This window comes from Condylura cristata, unplaced genomic scaffold (genome assembly GCF_000260355.1).
Source record: "Condylura cristata isolate star-nosed mole 26May11 unplaced genomic scaffold, ConCri1.0 scaffold00009, whole genome shotgun sequence".
Taxonomy (NCBI): Eukaryota; Metazoa; Chordata; class Mammalia; order Eulipotyphla; family Talpidae; genus Condylura; species Condylura cristata.
In genome coordinates, this window is record NW_004567110.1 from 58,040,947 (window position 1) to 58,064,358 (window position 23,412).

General features: G+C 39.5%; 1 protein-coding gene across 1 annotated transcript in view; it reads right to left on the reverse strand.

The window, feature by feature from the left end:
- RGS20 (regulator of G-protein signaling 20) overlaps nt 1-23,412 on the reverse strand; it is a 99,263-nt gene that overhangs the window by 39,615 nt on the left and 36,236 nt on the right. The window contains 1 exon segment of the mRNA XM_012722815.1: nt 21,815-21,833. Coding sequence (XP_012578269.1) covers nt 21,815-21,833 — 19 coding nt within the window.

Consider the following 23,412-nt stretch of genomic DNA (forward strand, 5'->3'; position numbering starts at 1 on the left):
ACTATATTTTTTGATCCAAATAATTAACTAATATGGGGGGGGGGTCCATTTAGCTTGCAACTGATTGGTCCATTCTACAATCCAGGCACCAAATATATAAAAGAAAACTTGGTGCCTGCTCAGACCCAACCTACCCTGACCTCAGGGAAGGCTCATAGGCTGGTGAACTCTGAGGACCCACAGCCAACTTGGACAGGGCAACCCTTCAGCTGTGTGTAACAATGTAAATAAAAGAGAGGTTGGAGGAGCAGCAGCAGCACTGGGATTTTGGCTCTCAGGTGCTGTGGGGTGGCCTTAGCTGAGAGCCAGCCATGTTGTTCTGGGACTCCACAGGGCTTCTCTGCGGCCTGTGTTCCAGAGAGCCACAGTGCTGAAGTTTCCCAGTGGGGCCCCATGCTTCTCCTCCACCCCTAAACCAGGGGCTTGCTATTGCCTTCTCTGCTGGAGCTTGCTTTGGCTCAGGGCAACCATGCCACTGCTGGCCTAGTAGGCTTCATGGTCTGGGGTGGTGTGGCAAGGACATCACTACCATCTGCCAGAGCCCCAGGAGGGCCACAGTAAAAAGGTCTGTCACGGGCCCTCCTAGTGGCGCAGCAGGTTAAAACACAGTACTAAGAAGCTAAAAGACCACTTCTGCATGAGTTCGATTTCCGCCTGCCCCGGAGGTGACCACATGGCTCGGCAGACCTCTCCTGACCCGCCCGGTGCTTCCCTCAGCAGTGTACTTCATTGATCTGCCTGTTCTGCTCCCCACTCTGTCTCTGGTGAATCCTCTCACCGCCCCTGAACCTCTGGCCTATACCCCAGTTCTGTATGGCATAAATAAATATATCTTTTTTTTAAAAAAAAGTCTGTCACTGCAAGTAGCCAGAGCCCCAGGAGGGCCACTGGTGGCAGGGAGTAAAAATGTCACTACCCACAATATATTAGCCAAATTCTGAGGCCAGAAGTGGAGCCCTGAGGGGTAGCACAGGCGGGCCATCAAACCTGGCCCACGGATGCCAGGTCTGTGTAGCTGCAGGGCAGCGGGTCCTACCCAGCGGCAGTACTTCTGGGCATCTGTCAGGTAACTCAGGCTGCTGCGGGAGACTTCAGGGCTCTGGCATCTAACATGGGGAAAAGGCTGTCTGAGGGAACTTGCTGCTATGGGGGCTGGGAATTCTCGCCCCTGGTGGCATTGTTTATTTATTTTAAAAATGGCAATTTTTGTTTAGGAGCTCTGCCTTTCTGCTTCTGCCCGCACGTGCTAGGGCAGTGGGGCAGGGAAATACTGCTGCTGCTCAGCCTCCAAGAGCCTGTTGCCCCCTGGCAGCAAAGCTGGACGTGCCCTGCAGCCTGTGCCTCTTGGCTCTGGTTTTAGATTGTCCAATTTAGGTCATATAGGTTTGAGCTGACAAAGTTGTGCTTGAAACCAGCAAGGTTTTGTCTCATCATTTCTTGTGTGTTATCTCTCAGGGATTAAGCATCTGCCATGGTATTTAGCTGGAGGGTAGATGTAGTCAAGATAAGGTTAAAATTAATTCTGAGACTATGGAACATTCCAGACTAGTTAAATGAACATATTTTCTTAAACTGATATTACTTTTCCTCTAACAGTTGTTGGGTGTAGCATTACTTGTTCACCGTAACCAAAATATTTAAAAAATAAACCTACATTAAAACAGATACTTTTCATAATGGTAGAAAAGTACCTAGCATGCCGTAGAAACTAGAAATATTATAAATAAGTGTTACATATGATGAATATCTGTACATATATCCATGCCTATAAAACATACATATATGCACACACATGCACAATATTGCTAACACAACTGTGTACTAAAGTAACCTGCCCAATTTGACTTAGAGGAAATATAATTTATCGTCATGATATGAACTGATCTACCCTCATCTCTATAAAAATATAAAAACCAGCTTATTTTGTATTTAAAATTTTATCTTTTTTCATTTTTTTGCAATTTAATGGCAACAAATTTATTTAGTAATTTTTATTTTTTTATCATCAGGAGGATTGATTCCTTTTACCTCTATCAGACCAGCTGATGATATTCAAACTGTACCATCTAGACTCCATTCTTTTTTTTTTTTTAAAGATTTATTTATTTATGCCATACAGAACTGGGGTATAAGCCAGACGTGCAGGTGAGAGGACTCACCAGAGACAGAGCGGGGAGCAGAACAGGCAGATCTACGAAGTACACTGCTGAGGGGAGCAGCGGGCGGGTCAGGAGAGGTCTGCTGAGCTCTCACCTCCCGGGCGGGGGCAGGAATCGAACTCATGCGGAAGTGGCTTTAGCTTCTCAGTGCGGTGCTTTAACCCGCTGCGCCACCACGGAGGGCCTAGACTCCATTCTTTTGTGGTATATTTCATTTCATCAGAACCATCTGAATATCAACTCTAAATCCAGAATTATTCTGAAATAATTTTAAAGCTCCATCTCCCTCCAACATCTCTTACTGCTTTCTTTGATCTCTCTGAACAATTTATCCTAGTTTCTTGTATAATGCGATGATGATGAATATATATGTTCTTTACATCTGCAATGAACTTTTTGTTTTAGAAACATCTCCTTGGTCCTCTAGCTTTTCCCTCTCCCAAACTTTTTTTCAACAGCATTTTTTTGTTTTTGTTGTTGAAAGTGCCTTAAGTGTGCACTGTTCTGGTACTATGGGAAAAAATCCTCAGCTTTACAATGTAACCCTCTCCAGAATGAAGATCACCAAAGCAGGTCTCTTCTGAAAATTCCACATTTATGTCATTCTTCTGAACATTCTTCATTATATGTGTAATAGTGACTTGAGAGGCTGATTCCAGTCATTCTTGCCTTCTCACTGCTATAGACACACATATTGTGATCTATTCTGAGTTTCTTGACAACTTTTAATCCAGACAATGAAATCAACACCTGCACTATCTAATTATTGTCCTGTAAAAGTTTCAAGTGCAGAAACAGTTTTTCCCTCCATGGTATTCACATATCCCTTTTTCAGCATAGCAGAGGAATTATTTGGATTAGGGTCTAGAGCACCACAGTAATTCCCAAGAAAAATGTGACAGAGTCCTTTGATAATAATATTGTACATCATCTGTTTTCTGTTCCACACCTGCATAAGGGTGCTCATCAGTTACTGCATCTGAAGAACTCTATAGAAACCTCTATAGGATATTTCAGGTCCTGCTGCAACCACCACACCTTACAGTAACTATTGCTCTCTTTTTCTTCAGCTTTATGGCAGTATCCATAACCTAATTGTCTAATGATCAAATGCGAATATTGCAACTATTAAAATGCAGGGGACAACATGCACATACACATGTGTGAGCACACACATCCCAGAATTAGTAAAACAATGAAGATGTCTAGAGATAGACCATATGCACCCAGCCATTTCAGACAATAGTATATCCTATGCAGAAAGTTTGCACCAAAATCATGCCCCAGAATTGGGAAGCCGTGGAATTGGAAACACTGCACATGATAACCTAAATCTACTCAAATGCTTGTCAATACTTGCGTGGATAATTTGTGCTATATTCATACAATGGAATATCACTCAATTGGAATGAATGATCTACAACTTCATCAACATTTGGATGAAGTTCACCAACAGCCTAGGTTAAGAAGCCAAATGAGAGCCCTCCCTGGTGGTACAATGGGTTAAAGCGGGTACAAAGCTAGCAGAGGCCTAGCTGCGGTTGCTTCAGCTCAAGTTTGATCCCAGCTCCGGAGGTGACCACATGGCATAACAGACCTCTCCTAACCCTCTCACTGCTCCCCTCAGCAATGTACTTCATAGATCTGTATGTTCTGCTCCCCACTCTGTCTGATGAATCCGCTCACCACCCCTGCACCTCTGGCCTGTACCCCGTTCTGTGTGCTAAATAAATACACTTAAGAAAAAAAAGGAGTCCAAGTAAAATAATCTACATGCTGTGTGATTCTAGTTGAAGATAATACAAACCCTGGCACAACTGTTTGATGCTGTGAACAATCAGAATAGTACTTACCCTTGATAAGGAGCTTCTGAGAGTGTATAATCACTGTTGTATGGTTAGGTGCTGGTTAAATGAGTGTGTTCAGTTTGTGAAAAACGGCAAACCACATGTACTGTTTGCATGTCATAATCTTAAAGATATGAAAGCAGGAAAGACTAAGAGATATAACAATGAATAAATGTGGAACAGAGATTAATTATTAAAATGTAAGGACATTTGACTTTTGCAAGCCTCACAGAGAAGGTGAGACTGGTGAACCACTTGCTGGGAAGTCTCCCCAGCTCTCACAGCATGCGTAGCCGTTTGCTGGCCTCTTCTCTCAGATTTAAATTTCATCCTTACTGTAAGGTGTTTTTCTTGTCTTTCAAAGTTTTGACCATATTTCAAAGAACTGGAAAATGGGATGGAGGAAGGGCCTTTGAAAAGAGGGTTATAGTGATTGAGTTGACAGCTGCTGTATGCAGAAATCCTACTCTTGTCTGTATAAATCTGGAGTCCCATAAGCACAATCAAACTCTTGCAAAAGATATTAAGTGATAGTTGTGGAAAACAAGGTGATAAAAGATGGGGTTACAGAAAGCACAGTGGGTTATGATAGATAAACAGAAGGGTGTCTGATGAAGATGAGCATCCCTGGGGTGATCAGGATGAAAGACCTACTGGGAAGATCAAGGGCCTGGTGGTCCAGGTAGGCCTTCCAGTCCACAACTCATATTCCAGAAGGTTTTTGTTGGGTATGACAAATATGTTCCATGATTGAAGTTGAGCTATGTTTCAAAGGAACAGAAAAACTAGTCAAGGAAGAAGAGTAAGGAGAAGTAAAAGAATGCAATGGCAGGTGTGGTGTGCTGGTGCATTGGGGCCTAATGAGTAGTGTGTATTATGTATGCTTCCCATGTAACACTAAAAATGTGAGCTGAGGGCCTCCCTGGTGGCTCAATGAGTTAAAGCACAGCACTAAAAAGCTAGAGCCACTTCAGCATGAGTTCGATCCCTGCCCTGGCGGTGATCCACATGATGTGGTAGACCCTTCTTGTCTTGCCCGCTGCTCCCCTCAGCAGTGTACTTTGTCAATCTGCCTTTTCTGGTGAATCCTCTCACTGCCCCTGCACCTCTGGCCTGTACCCCAGTTCTGTATGCAAATAAATAATCTTTAAAAAAAAAGTGAGTTGAAATTAGATGGAGTTTATTTTATTTTTTTAGATGGAGTTTAAATCCTATAAACTTTCACATTTCAATGAAAGTAATAATGAAAACATTGTTATTAATTATTAAGATTATTAATACATATAAATAATAATGTATTATTATTATTATTATTAGCCTCTGACCATTAGAATAAAGCCAGCTTCATCTTGGTTCTAAAGTGGTACAAAGAACATGTTCTCAAGGGAAAAATAGAGCCCCTAACTGCTCCTCTAATTGTCACCCATATTTCTAAATAGACTCTGAAAACTTTCAATATCAGAGCAAGTGTTTGAGACACCTGATCTCCTCAGATGCATTCCTGGAGGTGATGCCATTTCCTCAGGCTACAATAGTTTACCAAATTAGTGATGCAGAGCAGAAAGGCAACTCTACCACCAGCACTACTGGCACCATCACCATCACTCCCCAGCCAGGGAAGTTGTAAGTGGAGGAGGTGGTGGTGCTGCAGCTCCCAGGGCAGCAAAGGGGGGGGGAGTGGCCCAGCCTTGTAGGCCCACTATGGACCCCAAAGCTGTAGTCCTGCCACAGGAGGGGTTTCACAGATCCTTTAGCAAGCAGAAAGTTCTTGTAATGACTGTCCCAGGTACCCAAATACACCTTGTACCTATCACCCACTCTGTAAATGTTGAACAAAAAAAGCAAATCATCCTGAAATACAGACAACCTAGCAAACATTTTGAAGGGTCCTTAATAAATAAAATTCTTAAACTAAAGTGACAGTGTATTATAATATATAAGTTTCAGGTGTTTATGACTGAAGATCAGCATGGCATAAACTACATTAAATTCACTGCTAGAAGTCCAAATCTTTGCTTCACCATGAAAAACTTAACATTTTTTATGCACACACTAATGCAAAAACATATAGGCAACCCTATGTTCATTACAGCACTGATTTGGCACTGACTTTACCAAAACAATTTTAGTGGAAAGCAAACAAAAATATGGAAACCACCTATGTACTCACCAATGGATGACTGATAAATAGTATATGTCACACACACACACACACACACACACACACACACACAATGGGATACTATTCAACTATAAAAAAAGAAATCCTGCCACTTGTGACAGCATGAATGGAACTATAGGTGATTGTGGTGAGATATGTCAGATGGAGAAAGAAAGATACCACTGTGATTCCACTCATATGTAGAATATAAAGAAACAAAACAATTGAACAAATAAAAGAAAAAAAAAGAATTCCTCTTGGATTCCGGCAATATGACAGTGGTTACTAGAGGGGAGGGAGTGGGAGTGGAAAGAAAAGGTAAAAAGAGGGTTAGTTGGAGGGTGGTGGATGGTTTTAAAACTTTGGTGGTAGATGTGGTGTGGTATCATACACTTGTGGAGGCATGAAACTACTCCGGAAATACAGACATGTGGTAAACCAATGTTTACCACACACACACAAAAACGTGAATTATTTTGGTACTGATTTTACCAAAACAGTACTAGTGGAAAGCAAACAAAAAATCCTCAAGTCTCGAAATACAAAAACGTCCCTAGAAACAATGTTCTTATAACTAAAAGTAGGTCACCCAGGGCGGCACCGTCTGAAGTACAATCACTGTCTATGAAAATGTCTGGTCATGTCATTGACTTCAGGAGTGAAGCAAGTTCATTCAAGCCTTTGAATGTAACATCTAGTTTGCAGGCATTTAGTAAATACCTTAGGAAAAAAGCTAACATCATGATGAAGAATAAAAATTCAGAATGTGGGTCAAGGCAATGGGCAAAATTCTCACTTTCTGCACCCAAGTTAGCATATGAAAAAGATGAAGGTGGAGGAAGCAGTCCCGGTTAGGAGACTAGGTAGACAAAGAATAAAGAATGTGGCATGGCTGGTATTATGGGATGAATTTTGATGTCCTAGCCCCCCAGTACTTCAGAACATGGCTGTTTCTGGGACAGGATCTTTAAGCAGGAAATTAACTAAAATGAGGTCATTAGGTTGGGGCCTCACACAATCTGACAGGTATTTTTATGAGCCCAGGAAATTTGGGCATGCAAAAAAAATTTGGACAGAAATTCCATGCATGTGTACTATAAAAAACCATACAAAGACCAGAGAGAAGATAACCAAAGAGAGAGCCCCCAGGAGAACTGGAACTTGCTAAGACCTTACTCTTAACTTCTAGCCTCCACAGATTGTGAGAAAATAAATTTGCTTTTTTTTTTTTACCACCCATTCTGTGGAAGCACTAGGTAACTAACATAAACAGGCATTAAATTATGCTAAAATATTGTTAATTTTATTGAATAGGACAAATGTAATATTATTTATGATATGAATATTATTTTTAATCAAGCTTATTCTAAGGTACTTATCTTTCTTAAAACATCATTTTTATTTTAACTGTGGCTCATGAAAGGCATTGGTTGAAGCTTACTATTGTTGTTCCTAAGTTATTAGCTGGAACTATGGAAAATTTTATGAACGAGGCATCCTCGTTTGATCACAAGAGTAGAAAATTATCCAATGACACAGAGAGCTCCCATTCACTCTGGTCCGGGCTGCCTACACTCTCCTACCCCATTCTGTTTATGCTGGGCAACATTCTTAGAGATACTAAGCCTGGATGAATATTTATTGGTTGAAGAAAAATTTGCTGATTGGAATTCTTCTCTACCAATTACAGGAGATGGTCCATAGAACATGTTAATTTACATGAAATTTAATGGTAGTAAAAATTTTCCAGAAGATATATTTATAAGTAGTAATTAGCCTTCTGTATTCTTTAAGGTCTGTCTGTCTTTAAGGTCTGTCTGTAAACTTTCCCTCTATGTCTCTGTTCACAACTTCTACTTTTCCTCATAGAAAATTCTCCTTTATCTCTCACTGAAGGGTAGCGTCGGCACCTCAAATTTTTCTTTATGCCCATTCATTACTAGTTAGACTTTCTCATTCTGTGATGATGAGCCTACTATAAGTAATATAGTAGGCTCCCATCTCATTTAAAGATTTTAAGCTGTGAGTAGTTTGAATCCCTAAAAGCCTCCAGCATCTGAGCTTTAATATACAAAACCGTTGTGCATAATTATTTCCCTCTAGCCCTTTTTCATCTGTGATTTTGGGGCTTGTTAACTGTCATTAAGTTTTCCTGTTAATATGAGAATGCTGACTGTTGAAATGGTGGATACCAAAAGGCATCTTAAGTTACATCCTTTGATTTTATTTCCTGTAATTGGGATTTTTTGTCTGTCTTTTAGAATTTTTTTTTCCCCCTGAGAGTGCCCTTTTCCTCTAAGAACATTGTTACTGGTTAAACGTCTTACTAACTTCCTGTTTACATTCATACAAACTGTTTTCTACAACAACCTAATAACACCCTATACTTACATTTAGTTTAGATGAGAGGTAGGTAAACATTTTCTATAAGGAGCCAGATGGTAAAAGTCGTAACCTTTGTAGAAAACATGGTTGTTACTGCAACTGTTTGACTCTGCCTCTATTTATGCAAAAGCACTCTGAGATCATGTCACCGAATCACCGTGACTATGTTCCAAGAAAGCTTTAGTTATGGACACTGAAATTAAAATTTCACATGTCACAAAATATTATTCTTTTGATTGCGCACACCAACAATTTCAAAATATAAAAGCTGAGCTTCTATGCTGGTGAACACACGAAGGGGCCCCTTCTTTCATGCCTTTCCCTATGCATCTCTTCCATTTGGCTGTTCCTGAGTTACTAACCTTCTAGCAAAAAAGAATTGGCCAGCAGGCTGGCTTTGGTTTGCTCTGTAACTCTTTTCTGAGTTTTCAACTTGCCTAAACCATCCAGATTTTGGACTTGCCAAATTTCTACAATGGCTAAGCCATCTCTCTCTTATATACATATATGAGTGGTTAGTCCCCTCCGATGACCTCCAAAACAAGTAATAACACTGAAAGATATATATATAATTTCAAAAAAATATTGTAAAAACAATTAGCTTCCATGCCATTCAAAACTAGGCAGTGGTCTGGGTTTGGTCAAAGAAGCTTAGTTGGCTGACCTCTGTACTCAATGTTTAAAAATGTTCAGCAGAATGCTTAGTTTGAGAAAAGGAAGTACAAAAGTTAGGGTGGTAATAATCCAGTGATTATGCTAAAAAATTGCCCACCATACCTCTCTGTACCAGCAGAAGCAGCCACAATATCATAGTCTTAAAAATTCACATTTTTGGCTCTAGGCCAATTCTTTTAGTTCAAAACACATCAACCCATTGATCTATCTGCCTACTTGGTTCCCCATTTGGAGCTCTAATGGACATCTTAGCCTATAGGGTGTAGAATGGACTTTTGTGTCTCATTTCCTGCAACTTCTTTTCCCCTTCAGTCTTTTTCACATCCATACATAGTGTCACCACTATGTCACCGATTCCTCTCTCTACACCTGAATTATCAGCAAGCTTAACAGATCTCTAATAACCGCGGAGCCTGTCTACTTCTCTTTAACAACATGCCTGCCTTAAGCTCAGGTTGGTATTCTTTTTTTTTTTTTTAAAGATTTATTTATTTATTCATACAGAACTGGGGTACAGGTCAGAGGTGCAGGAAAGGCGAGAGGATCACCAGAGACAGAGGAGGGAGCAGAACAGGCAGATCGACGAAGTACACTGCTGAGGGGAGCAGCGGGCAGGTCAGGAGAGGTCTGCTGCACCATGTGGGTCACCTCCTGGGGCAGGGATCGAACTAATGCTGAAGTGGTTTTAGCTTCTTAGTGCTGTGCTTTAACCCGCTGTGCCACCAGGGAGGGCCCGGTTGGCATCCTCTTTAACATGAACAACTACAGACTTTGACTGTAGTATCACACAGATTTTCTACTACAGTGATTAAACTGAGTAGTTGCAATGAAAACCACAGGGCATACAAACCTAAAGTATTTACTTTTTTTTTTTTTTAAAGATTTATTTATTTATTCATACATACAGAGCTGGGGTACAGGCCAGAGATGCGGAGGGTGAGAGGATTCACCAGAGACAGAGAAGGGAGCAGAACAGGCAGATCTACAAAGTACACCGCTGAGGGGGGTGGTGGGCGGGTCAGGAGAGGTCTGCTGGGCCCTGTGGATCCCCTCCGGGGCAGGCCAGGGGTCAAACTCATGCGGAAGCGGCTTTAGCTTCCCAGTGCTGCGCTTTAACCTGCTGCGCCACCAGGGAGGGCCCAAGTATTTACTATTTTAAATTAGAATCCATATTTGGTTAGTCCCTTCCTATGACCTCCAAAACAAGTAATAACACTAGAATAAAATCTTAACTCTTTACCAGAGCCTGCTCTCTTACTAACAATATTGAGTTAATGCACAATTTTGCTTTTGTTAATATTAGTAGTAATCACACCTCACTCGTATTTATTTTGTGAAATGACTCTGTGGAGCAGATTTTTAAGATCCAACACTCATCAGCAGGGAAGTCAGTCTCAGAGAGGCTGTGTGACAAGCCCAACATCTCAGAGTAGACCCCCAAATGGATGAGAATTGAGGTCAGTCCTTAGGGGCCACTCCACTATCCCATGGTGTCTTGCAGTTCATGTCACAGCTGTTTATGGCCTACAATTACACGGATTGGGTTGTTTGTGCACACCCATCAATGAACGCCTCTAGAGTACTTTTCCCAGCAAGCCTGTAGCTGATTATGGGCTAATAGCAACTCTGGTGCACTACCTTCATTCTATAACACAGTGTACTCTCAGGACAGTTTCGTGTGGGGCTGAGGTGATGGAATATTTTTGTTTGCTATTCTATGCTGTGTGTGGGAGAATGCTCTCCCTTGATATTTTGGTTTTCTACATCTGTGCCAAAATGTCTGCTGAATTCCTATACCATGAAGTGTAAAACACACACACATACACTTATGTATTTTATATATAATAAACTGATCTAAAATGGAAGAAACTCAAGGAATTGAAATGTATAATGGTTGTGGTTGTACATTCTGGACTACTTGTAGGGAACTATGGCTATTTGGTAATCTTTTTGTGTGACAACATAAGACAGTTAAATATAGAGATCCAGGAATAAAATCTCCATTGTAAGGTTTACATAAAAAGGCTCTAGAGGACCAGTTTTGATTAATAAATTAAAATCTACATGCAGTGTTTTGATTCTCAGAATATGTTAGCTATGCTTTAACAAATATATACTGTGTATAAATTAGTATTTATAGTTTTAATATTTTCATGATTTTGAAGACAGCACTATAAGTTTAAAAAATAGACTTTTGCTTCATTTATGACATTTGTTTAACATGTCCAAGGTGAGTTTTTCCCTTTATTAGATTTTGCATAATTTTACTTCATGCATACTTCTTTGCATCTGGGTATGATGTTCTAATATTTCACTTAATAGGTACTTAATTTTGCCAAAAGAACAATAAATCATTTCAAAGGCCAGCAGTTGACTTAATTCCAGTAGCAAAGACTTAGGTCTAATGAGAAGTTGATTAGTTCCAAATTGTTGTTTAACTAGATCTGCCCCAAATTATAAGGAGTCTTCTCAGAATATGGACAGCTTTTGTCACAGTAAAGAATTAGAGATTATATGTGTGTGTGTGTGTGTGTGTGTGTGTATGTGTGTGAAATAAAGTAATCTATCGTGATCTCAGAGGCACAGATCTGCAAGGCAGTCCTACTTGCCCAGGTCAGCAGAGGCTGTGTTCTCCAGAGGCACTGACTGTCTCCACGACTACTGTTTTTGTCTTATATTTTGAGTAGAATAATTGTTTCCATATGTTAATTGGTACTTTTTTTGAAGAAATAAATGTAGAAGTAAAAATAAAAAAGCAATTTAGTAACGGGACATTCTATATAAAATTAATTATATTTAAATCACCTAAAATTGCTCACAGTTTCTTTTTGTTCTTTTTATTTCTTTTTTTGAGATTTGGGTACAGGCCAGAGGGACTGGGTGGAAGAGGACTCACCAGATAACAGTGCAGAGAGCAAAGCAGGCAGATCATCGAAGTACACTGCTGAGGGGGGCAGTGGGCAGGTCAGGAGCGGTCTGACGCACCATGTGGGTCACCTCTGGCCAGGGATCAAATCTGCACTGAAGTGGCCATGGCTAGCTTGCAGTGCTGCGTCCTAACCCATTGCACCACCATGGAAGGCCCTGCTCACAGTTTCTACAGAGACTCTCCTATGCAAAGGTCAATCAGCTATCCTTTCTAAAAATATTGTTAGCTATTTCTTAATATTGTCTTCTTGTTGCAGCATCTTATGATAAATCTTACTGGCTAAGAAAGAAAAAGGAGGGCCCTCCCTGGTGGCGCAGCGAGTTAAAGCACAGCACTGACAATCTAAAGCCACTTCGCATGAGTTTGATTCCTGCCTGCCCTGGAGGTGACCACGTGGTGTGGCAGACCTCTCCTGACCCACCCACTGCTCCCCTCAGCTGTGTACTTCGTCGATCTGCCTGTTCTGTTCCCCACTCTGTCTCTGGTGAAGCCTCTCACCACCCCTGAGCCTCTGGCCTGTACTCCAGTTCTGTATGCACAAATAAAAAAATCTTTAAAAAAAAAAAAAGAAAGAAAAAGGAAATATAGAATGGCTTCACTTATAAAAGGAATGTAGAGAAACCAAAGGGATCAGGAGAAAAAAAGTAATTATAATAAATTAAAAATCAAAGTCAACTGGCAACTATAAACCAAAGACATTCTGCAGGGGAGGAGGAGGGAGAAGGATCAAAACAGGGGAGGGAAGAGCACAGAGACTGTGGTGATGGTGCACTGGTGAATTGGTGGTGGGAATTTCACAGGGACCACACCTGTGAGGAGAAAGCATGCATTGTAGATAAATGAAGAATGATGATGATGTAAAAAATATATTAAATAAATTAATTTTAGTGGCTATAATACCAAGCAGTTAGATATAGGTTTTATGGAACTAAACTATGTAAACAATTCAGACTATGTTGGGTGTAATTCTTCCTGCCACTTTTATTTTTGTTACTGGTTGACATAAGGTAAAGATTTTGGCAAAATATGGATTAATAATATTTATTTCCTTAGATATTAAGTCATACATATGTATATATAAGTATACCTTTTGTATTGAAGAGTTTTTTATAACTTTGGATAGTAAAAAATTTAAATTCTATACCAAATAGAGCTATCTCAAAATACAAGTATTTAGAGTCAAATCAGTCATGTTTAGTGACCTGAAAAATCATAACCAGTAGTGGTGTAGTGATTACAGATACCACTTCCCATAAATACCACAGTCCCATAAATACCTACACAACATTTTTTATTACTAAGTAAGTGTAATTGACCGTGTTATACCATATTTAGAATTGGAGGTTCACAAAGCTACTGAGCAAAGTCAAAATTCAAATATCATGTCTCTTTCATTCCAGTGCTCATGTTTTTTTTTTTTTTTTTTTAAAGATTTATTTATTTGTACATACAGAACTGGGGTACAGGCCAGAGGCTCAGAGGCGGTGAGAGGCTTCACCAGAGACAGAGCGGGGAGCAGAACAGGCAGATGGAGGAAGTACACTGCTGAGGGGAGCAGCGGGCGGGTCAGGAGAGGTCTGCCACGCCATGTGGTCACCTCCGGGGCAGGCGGGGATCGAACTCATGCGGAAGTGGCTTTAGCTTCTCAGTGCAGTGCTTTAACCCGCTGAGCCACCAGGGAGGGCCGCAGTGCTCATGTTTTTACATCACACAACTGTGCTCTGAAGCAGAGTATTGCAGAAATTATAATTCTTTCCTAACATTTTTAAATTCACAAAACATATATTTTATACTTGTAAATAGTAAACAATTCAATGTCCATTTTCTGAATTGCATTGGAAACACATGATATAATAGAAAGAAGAAACCGTGATCAAAAGATATAAAAAAAAGAAAATTCAACAAATGTGTCTTTAAGAAACATGCCAGGTCCCTCCCTGGTGGCACAGCGGGTTAGAGCACAGCACTAAGAAGCTAAAATCCACTTCAGCATGAGCTCAATCTCTGCCCTGGAGGTGACCCACATGGTGCAGCAGACCTCTCCTGACCCGCATGCTGCTCCCTTCAGCAGTGTACTTTGTCAGTTGCCTGTTTTGCTCCCCACTCTGTCTCTGGTGAATCCTCTCACGGCCCCTGCACCTCTGGCCTGTACCCCAGTTCTGTATGCATAAATAAATAATTCTTAAAAAAGGAAAAGAAACATGCCAGGGAAGACCAATATTTCCACTACCCCAAGAGTCAGATAAATGACAAACCCAAGGAAGCTACCAGTGGCCATGCCAGAGTGGGCAAGAGGCAGAAAAGAGGATTTGAGGGGAAGTTTTCTCCTGGAATATTGTTGGAGGCTGTGATCAGATATGGAACTCTGATCCTTCCAATTCCCAAGGTGTGGTGTAAGAATGGAGGCCCCTGCCCCTGCCTCTGGGAAAAGCAGGAAAGCCTGTTTCAACAACAAAGCCAGTACCTCTACTAACTATAAAACTACACCCAACTTCCCCTTGGCTCATACTCCATTACAGTGGGGTGAGATCCATTTACCACAAGGAAAACTGGCATCTGAGCAGGTATGGTTTTGACTTACCTGATGTTGCTGGCAGCAAGCTTGCTACCTTAAGAAATAACTCACCCCTCCCCTGTCTGGACTCCCAGGGTGACCCTGGGTTCATAGAAAACTATGTAGAAAGAAGAGTGAGAGAAGGGCAGGAGTTAAGTGATGCACATTGACCTGCAGGCACGAGCTTGGTAACCCCAAGAAGCACCAGACCTTCTCTGGTCTGAGCTTGGCAGGCATTTGGACAGCTTAACAAAAATGCAACCTGCAACTTTCCCTGGTGCCTGCTTCTGGCCCAAACTTGCAGGGTCCTGGTCACTCCATTTTATGCCAGGAGGCTTAAAAGAAAGACAACGCCAAGAAAATCTGCTGAGATAAGAGCAAGGCAGAAGCTGAAGGGCTAACTGAAAATTTGTGGCTCCTGGAAGAATACCACCAGTGGTTGACTTTGATCAGCCTTGACCAGAGTGTGACTTCAGCTCCATTCCTTGGTTTAAATGGTATATACTGGTAACAAGTAAAGTACAACATATGACAGAAATGCCCTTGTCTTGCAATTCTAAAGCAAGTCTGTCACAGCAGAAGTGAAAAGTAAAATAGGCTAGGTTAATCCATAGACATAATCACAGAGCATTACATAGAATGAGGAAGGAGATGAATCTACCCCAATTAATGGATAAAGCCAAAATACTGCAGGAAATACCCACTGCCAAAGGAAAAAATCAACACCAGAAAAAGACCTCAGGACATCAGTCTTAAAAAATACCGAAATTAAGAGAACAGTTATTCAACTAAGCAGGAAATATAAGGAGGGAGAAAATATTAAAAATCCATACAGAGGCCCTCCCTGGTGGCACAGCACTAAGAACTTAAGCCACTTCTGCATGAGTTTGATCCCCGCCTACCCCGGAGGAGATCCACATGGCGCAGCAGACCTCTCCTTACCGGCCTGCTGCTCCCCTCAGCAGGTACTTCATTGATCTGCCTGTTCTGCTCCCCACTCTATCTCTGGTGAAGCCTCTCACCGCTCCTGTACCTCTGGCCTGTACCCCAGTTCTGTATGAATAAATAAATCTTTTTTAAAAATCCATACAGAAATAGAGCACCCCAACCCTAGGTCCTGCCCCTGTGCTGTAGCAGGTGACACACATCCCAGTGTCATCCCAAGGTTGTACCTGGTACCAGCAACTTTCAGTCACCTGCGATGAGTACTCAAGCCCAGGATCAGCACAAGCACAGCAAGAGGCATCTCTTACCACAGCCAAGGCTGCTCAAGTCTCAACTCATCATCAGTGACCTCCTTTCCCTCACTGCCATGCTGGTCAGCAACAGTGAGTAGAGGTCTGCCCAGAAGAACCCCACCTACAGAAACATGGCCCAGCGAGCAAAGGATGGCGATGTGGAAAAACAAAATTAATGGCCACATAAGTCCTTAGGGGAATACTACACCACAGGAAGAGAACATATCTCAGTGCACAATCACAAAGACATGGAAGAACTCTTTCTCCTATCAGATAAAGAATTCAAGCTTGCTATCATAAAGCATTCAAAGAACAGAGAGAAAATATAAAAAAACAGATCAAAGATATAAAAGAAAATTCAAAAAACTAATGAGTATCCTGAGAAGCAAAATCAATGAGCAGAAGATACATGTTGATAATCTATATAAGAAAATAACAGTGATGGGATGTTAAAAAAGATTAGTAGAAGAGTTAGCACTGAGTAAAGGTATGGAAGTAGGATAAATAAAATGGGAGTTAGTTGACTTGAAGGTGCAAATACACACACACACACAGAACAAGGTAGAAGACAAAGTAAAAAATGAAGAAACACTTTGAAAATTATCTTACTCTGTGGGAAAGGTAATATAAGAGTAATGGGTATCCCCCAAGGGGAAGAGCGATAGAGGGGAATGGAGAAAATTTAAAGAAATAATAGGGGAAATTTTCCCAAACCTGGAAAAGTAAATATAATGTACCAATTAAAGAATGCCAAGGTACCTAAACAAAGTGAGACCTGCATAATTGGCATGCAGTTGTGAAACTTTCAATAATGCAAGACAAAGAAATATTGAGATTGGTGAGAGGGATGAAGCAGATAACCTATAAAGGAATCTTGACTGTGATAATATCAGACTACTTTGAAGAATCACTGTGGGCAGGAGAGAATGGAATGATGTGATTGACAGGTTTAAAGAGAAAACCTGCCAGCCAAGATTAGTCTACTTTGCAAGGCTCTCCTTTAGATACGAGAGAGGAAGAAAGGCCTTCTCAACAGAAACTGAGGTTACAATAGCTAGACCTTCTGTCCAAGAAATAATAAAAGGAATATTAGTATTTATGTCAAATTGAGGAACATAGTCAAATAACTGGAAAAGAAAAAATACAACCAGAAAATTAAGGACAAAATAAAGGAACAGATTTTCATATATCAATAATCACTCTAAATGTTAATGGACTAAACACACCAAATTAAAAGAAAAGTATTTGGTTGAATTAGGACTGAGAATCCAACTTTCTGCTGTCTCCAGGAGATGTACCTGTGTTCCAAAATAAACACAGACTTAAGGTAAAGGGTTGAAAAACAATCTAGCAATTGAGTGGGATCCAAAAGAAGCCAGAGACAACCCTACTTATAGCAAATAAAATAGACTTCTATTTAAAAATGGTAACAAGAGACAAGAAAGGACATCATATAATGATTAGGGGAACAATACATTAGTAGGACGTAGCACTCATCAATGTATACTCACAGAATGAAGGAGCACCAAAATATGTTAGGCAACTGTTATGAACTCGGGGAAAAAAGCAAAAACAAAAAACAGTAGAGAAAACACAATCCTGGTAAGAATTCCACTTTCACTAATAAACAGATCAACAGATCAACAGAATAGTGACACAATGGGATTAAATCACATGGACCTAATAGATATCTATAAGATCAAGGGCCCTCCCTGGTGGTGCAGCCAGTTAAAGCACAGCACTAAGAAGCTAAAGCCACTTCAGCATGAGTTTGATCCCCACTGGGGAAGTGATCTACATGCCTCAGACCTCTTTTGCTCCCCTCAGCAGTGTACTTTGTTAGTTGGCCCGTTCTGCTCCCAACTCTGTCTCTGGTGAATCCTCTCACCACCGCTGCACATCTTGTCCGTACCCCGGTTCTGTATGTGTAAATAAATAAATCTTAAAAAAAAAAAAAGATCCTGTACCCCTCCAAAAGCAGAATGCATATTTTTCTCAAGGACATACAGGACATTCTTCAGGGTTGACCACCACATATTGAGTCACTAGATGAGTACCAATAATTCGTGAAGAGTTAAATTGTACTAACTAGCACCCTGATCATAAATGTATCAAACAACAAATAAAATACAAAAGGAAAATACGGAAATCATCTAATATATACACCCTGAAAATAAACTATTAAGAAATCACTAGGTTAATGAGAAAATCAAGAGAAAATAAAAAAATACATTAAGGCAAATGACAATGAAGACACAACCTTTCAGTATGTATGGGAAACAGCACATATCAAGAAATAAAAAAGAGCCCAAATAAACTGCTTGTCTCTTATCTCAAGGGACTAGGAAAAAAAAAAAAAAAGGTCAGTAGAATAGAAATAATAAAATCAAAATAGAAATAAAAAAGGCATTTAAAAAGATAACTCAAAGCTGGTTCTGTGAAGAAATGAACAAGATAAATTTAGTGAACAAAAAGGGAGAAAACTAAACAGATAGGGTCAAAAATGAAAGAGGAAAAGTTACAACAGACCCTAGAAATGCAGAGGGTATTAAGAGGATCCTCTGAACATTTATATGCTTACGAGTTTATTAACCTAGATTAGATGGCCACATTCTTAGACTAACACAGTCATCTGAGACTGCATAGAGAAGATAGTTAAAACCTGAAAAAAAAAATCAATAAACAAGAAAATTGAAACAGTAATCAAAACAAGTCTAGGACCTAATAGCTTAATAAGCAAGTTCTACCAAACTTTAAAAGGTGTACTAATACTTGCCCTGCTCAAATTCTTACCAAAAAATGAGAGAAGAAATCCTAAAAAACTCTACCAAAAAACCATTAGAAATAATAAATTAGTACAGTAAAGTGGCAGGATACAAAAATTTTGTGTTCCTGTACTCAAACAACAAACTACAAGAGAAATGACAAATATATAACAAATCAAAAAGATTAAGAACTTCGAAATACAACACAAACTGTAAGACATTGTTAAGAGAAATAGAAGACATAGGGAAATGGAAAGATTTTCCGTGCTTGTGAATTGGAAGAATCAACATTGTTAAAATGGCCATCTTATCCAAAGCAATTTACAAATTTAATGTAAATCCTATTCAAATTCCAATAGTTCTCTTTAAGGAAACAGAGCAAATATTACTGAAATTAGCATGAACCCACAGAAGACCATGACTATAGGAGCAATTCTGAGAAAAAGAACAGATATATCACGCTCCTAGACTTCAAATGATACTACAAAGCAAGAGTAATCAAAATAGTGTAGTATTAGAATAAAAATAGACATCAGATTAGTGGAAAAGAATGGAGAGCCCAGAAATAAACCTACATTTATATGGACAGTTAATTTATAGCAAAGGAGTCTTGTTTATTGATAAAGCAAAGTCTTTTCAACAAATGATGTTGGGATATGTGGCTGGCCACCATGCAAAATAATGAAATTAGATAAATATTCCACACCTTACAGGAAAATTGATTAAAAATGTATCAAAGTCTTGGATGTGAGACAAAAATTCACAAAGTACACACAGGCAGGGCTCTGCCTGGTGGCGCAATGGGTTAAAGCACCTCATTATGAAGCTCTCCAAAGCCACTGCAGCATGAGTTCAATCCTCTGCCAAGGAGCTGACCCACATGGTGAGGCAGACCCCTCCTGACCTGGCCGTTGCTCCCCTCAGCAGTGTACTTCAGTAGATCTGCCTGTTCTTCTCCCCACTCTGTCTCTGGTGAATCCTCTCACCCACCATATCTCTGGCCTGTACACCAGTTCTGTGTGCATAAATAAATAAATCTTTAAAAAAAATACTCACAGGCAAAACAGTACATGACAGAGGTCAGTGACCTCCTGAAAGGAGTCAACTACAGTGTCAAGGGAAAAAAGAAAAAAATAGACTGGGTTACATCAAATTAGAAAGGTCTCGCACAGATAAAGAAACTACCACTAAAACAAAAATACATCCTACCAAATTAAAGAGAATTTCTACACATCATACTTCCTTCCAGCAAGGGGTCACTATCCAAATCTGCAAAGAACTCATCCAAATAAACAAAAAGAAAGCAAATTACTCAATAAAAAATATGTTGAAGAGCTAAATAGATACCTTTTGCGAAGAAGATATACAGATGGCTAACAGAACACAAAAAATTGCTCATCATCATGGAAACGAAAATTAAATCACAAAGAGATACCTTCTCATACCTGTGAGCATGGGCAACATTAGCAAGACTAGACACAGATGCTGTTGAGGGTGAGGATACAGTCCCACCCTCTGTTGGCGGGAATGTGTATTAGTTAAAAGTCAATAGAAAATAGTATGGGAGGCTTGTCAAAACACTAAAAAGAGATCTACCATATGATCCAGCATTCTACTCCTAAATAATACAAAAGCACTAACTGGAAGTAATATATCCACTCTTGTGTTCATGACAGCCCAATTTACAGTGGCCAGGCTATGGGAACAACCTGAGAGCACAATAAAGGTGAGTGGGTTAACGAGATGTATACGAACACATGATGGGATACTAATCAACTTTATAAAAAAAAAAGATTAAATCTTACCTTTTGTGACAATATTGATGGAACTGGAGGGGATTATGGTAAGTGGCATGAGTCAGAATGAGGAAGAAATATATGGGATGATTTTATTCTTATGCAGAATAGAAAGAAACAAGCAACTGTAGCAGACAAAAGCAAAACAAAGCTTTGAAATCTGAAGCAGAACTGAGGCCCAAGAAAGGGTTGATTGGGAGGAACAAGTGGGTTCAGTGGGCAATGGTGGAAGATTACTGGTTTTTTGATTGTGCATACACTGTGAGGACATACATTCTTATATTTGTGAGCATACAGCTCTGAAAATATATAGTGATGTCAATCAACATTACCTCATTCTACAGAAATAAAGAAAAATGATAATAATGAAAAATGAATAACGGATACAAGTTCATAAAATTCTCAACACTGGATTTAATAGCTAAGAATTAGATGAACAAAAGTGGTGAGTACATGGAGAATTGAATTAGAAAGTTTAAATATTCAAAAGTATCAATTAGATATTCTCCATTTTAAAGAGAATTATTATGACATTAACACTCAACAGTTTGACAGAAAACTGGGCAAAGCAGAAGACAGGTGAAGGTTCTCAACATCATTATAAGCAGTGAATTACAAAGTATAATCATAATAACATACTGTGCATAGTCACCAGATGACAGAAATTAAATAAGCGAACAATACTAAGTGCTGGTGAGGATGTGAAGTAATATTCATTGCCAACAGGGGAATAAATGGCTTGGGGGTTACAAACAGTTTGAAAACTGAGAGTATCTAATAAGGCTGTTATACTGGATTTATTTATTACCCAGCAATTTTACTGCTCAGTATCCAATGGAAACAAAGGTTTAAGTTTATCAAAAGACATGAATAAGAATGTTCATATTAGCATTATTCATTAATAGTCCTACATGGGAGACAATTCAAATGTCTTTCAGTGATGGAATGGATAAATGAACCATGGTGTATTCATACTAAGGAACACTGCACAGCATGAAAAATGAGTCAGTCTCAAAAACATAATGCTGAGTTAAAAAACCTCATGCAAAATATACTTATTGCATAATTCCATATGAGGTTCAAAATCAGGCACAACTAATATGTGGTTTGATAACTTAGAAGCAAGTATGGCTTGGGAGGGAATAAGAGGGGTTTTATGGACTTGGGCTAAATCCTTTATCTTGATCTGGAGCAGTGGTTGAGTGATTTTGTTCCTCACACCACAGGAAATATTTGGCAGTATCTGAAGACATTTTTGGTAGTCACATCTCGGGAGATGCTACTGGTATTTGGTTGGTAGAGGACAGGGATTGTGCTCGACATTCTACAACGCATAGGTCACTCCCCTGGCAATAAGGTTTGCGACTCAAAGTGTCAACAGTGCTGAAGTGAGAAAACCCTGATCTAGATGTTGGGAACCTGGGTTATACAATTGTAAAGATGAGTAAATTGTACAGTTAAAGTATTTAAGTTACAATTCAAAGCAAAAACAACCATAAATCTTACAAAAATACCTATACTTCCTAAAATTAGCAAACTTAGGTAGAAACTGTGATTCAGTTGGATAACTATTCTAACTAATTATTAAAGAGTCCTAAGGAATTGAATTTGTCAGGAATTCCATGGTCAGGAAGAAATGAACTCCTTATTTATAGTCCCCATTAAATGCAAAGACATTTCTCTCTTTCTTATGGCAGGAGATACAAGAATTCTTGTCTATGTTTTCTCTAAAAACAGATGTTTGTGGAATTACAATAAAGGCATTTGTGGTAAAGTCCATATATCTGGGATTTTCTTAGAGGCATCAAAGTATAAGGAGAAAAATAGACTTGTCCTTTTAAAACAGTACTCTAATCTTGGTTACTGACTTGCTGCCCCTAATTATGAATAGGATTTTCACATAAATTAGGAAATCTATAGTCCCTTAAATCTCATTATCACCCTACCCCAAGATAAAAAAGTCATTTACAAGGGTGGGGTATGCGCAGGTTTCATAATTCTTTCCACTGTCTTGCATAAATGAAACAACTGTATAAATCTGTGTTGACATTGCCATACAGTCTTAGGTGGGTTAGAAATGCCGGACATTACTATAGCTAAAACAGCATCATACACTTCTGGCCTAGCTCTTGAGTAAAAACTGTTCAATTAGCATCAGAAGTGATGAGGGCACAAACAAGTTAAGCCAGAGAACAAAGTGTTCTCTATTTCACTGTTGGGCGAAGACACATGTAGTCAACCCAGGACCTCAGGGAGTAAGACTGCTGGGTATCTTTGCATGAGGTGATTGTCTGAAATCCAGATGTTAGAGGGATTTTACAAATTTAGAGTAAATTAGTTAATAACTAGAAACTAAGTACTCAAAGTAGAAAGGTCAACTGGCTTTAGTAATCACTGAAATAAGTAAAATATCACTGCTGGGCAATGGGACATGTTACTCATATTTCACAAAAGATTCCCCATGTAAAATAGCTAGAATTTAATCAGCTAGATTAGAGTCAAGGTAGTTTATTCTATGAGTTCATAGTCATGCAATATTACCTTGAGCATTCAATCATATTAAACCTTATTGTGAATGACCGTTATAAAAGCCCATTCAATTGTACTATGAACTGAGTCATCCTATGTAGTGTTTTCTAAACTCTTGAGCTTGTCAAGGTAACATTCAGGGACCATCTCAGATATGCCAGTTAGTCAGTGACTCACCCTGATTGCACTAAATGCTCAGCTCTGACTCAGAGTGAACCTATTAGTTGCTGACTGATGCTGTATGTTTTGAATAGAAGTTCGCATTGTGAGTCACCTGGTGGTACACTGAAAACCAATCTGAAATATTCCCAATTAGACAGTGATTCACATGATAATCATATTAGGATCTGGCTTTAAACATGTGGTTTCAAAAT